The sequence below is a fragment of the Calidris pugnax genome, unplaced genomic scaffold (assembly GCF_001431845.1).
Source record: "Calidris pugnax isolate Ruff unplaced genomic scaffold, ASM143184v1 scaffold56, whole genome shotgun sequence".
NCBI lineage: Eukaryota > Metazoa > Chordata > Aves > Charadriiformes > Scolopacidae > Calidris > Calidris pugnax.
The window spans coordinates 860,078-861,195 of NW_015090839.1; the positions used below are offsets into that span (position 1 = coordinate 860,078).

General features: G+C 60.6%; 2 protein-coding genes across 2 annotated transcripts in view; one reads left to right on the top strand and one right to left on the bottom strand.

Annotated features, from left to right (window-relative positions):
• The window catches only part of FLRT2 (fibronectin leucine rich transmembrane protein 2), a 67,331-nt gene that overhangs the window by 63,069 nt on the left and 3,144 nt on the right, over positions 1–1,118 (bottom strand). The gene's annotated exons all lie outside the window — the stretch shown is intronic.
• Positions 1–1,118, top strand: part of LOC106887857 (retinoic acid receptor RXR-beta-like) — an 18,506-nt gene that overhangs the window by 234 nt on the left and 17,154 nt on the right. The window contains exon 2 of the mRNA XM_014941621.1: positions 20–335. Within this exon, the coding sequence (XP_014797107.1) occupies positions 20–335 (316 nt within the window). The remainder of the gene's footprint in view (positions 1–19; positions 336–1,118) is intronic.

The window sequence follows — 1,118 nt, forward strand, 5'->3', positions numbered from 1 at the left end:
CGCCGCCGCCGCTCCGGAGCGACCCCCGCGCCTTCCTCCGCCCTTACGAGGCAGCGGCATCGTCCTCCCCCCTTCTCCGCCACCTCCTCCTCCGGCGCGCAGCCCGCGGCTCTGGCATCCCCGACGCACTTTCTCTCCCGGGTTGGCTCGCTCTTCCCCCCGCCGCTCCTCCTGCTCCGGCCAAAAATACAAACGAGAAGGGACCGCGGGTGCGCCTGGTCTTGGGGTTTCTTTTTCTCTTTTCTGTCCTCTGGAAACGGTGAGAGGATCACATGAGGAGCAGGCAGGGAGACCCAGGACCCTCGGCAGCCGGGGAAGGCAGCAGACACGTATCTGTGAGTAGATGTGTGAGTCCGTGTGTCTGGCTCCCTCCGAGTCCTGCGCCCGCCTTCAGCCGGGATTGCAGCCTGATCTTAGCAGTAATGATGCCTCAGATCTGACTATTCCCTGCTAATGTAAGTCGTGCCTTTTTTTTCCTCCCTGCCTGACACCCCAGGGAGATGTTTACAGTAATGAATTCAGTTGATAGCCATCTCTCTCTCTCTCTCCTGGAGTCCCTCCCACATTTGTAGTTTAAAGAATGCTTGGAAGGCAGGGCTGCAACCTAAAGCTTTCCAAGAGGCGAAGTCAGGCTAGGTTTTCTCTTTTTCTTTCTCTCCTTTTTTTTTTTTTTTTTTTCCTCCCGCTTTTAACCCATTGCTTGCTGAGGGCAGTTTAGCCAGCTCCGTCCCTTTGGATTCGCCCTCTTCCCCCTACTCTCAGCGAGGGGAACCAAGCGGGCGGTGCTGGCCGGGAGGGGTGGGGGATGTGGGTGGGCAGCCCCCGGACCCCCGCCCCGCCTCACCGCGGAGCCCGCCGGGCCGGGGCTGCGGGAAAGGAAGGTGCGGGTATCGCCGCCCTTCGCGGAGGGGCTGCCTGGGCTCCGCTGCTCTGGGGGGGCTCTCGGGGTGTATCGGAAGGGGAGGCGTGGAATGAGCTGAAAAACTCCCCGAGCTGCGGTCCTAACTGGGAGATGCCCTCGCTGGCGATAATTACAGCCGTGCTTTCCACCAACATGGCGATATTTCATGTGCAGCCACAGACAAGCCCGCCTCCCCCACCCCCTTCTTTCCTTCTCC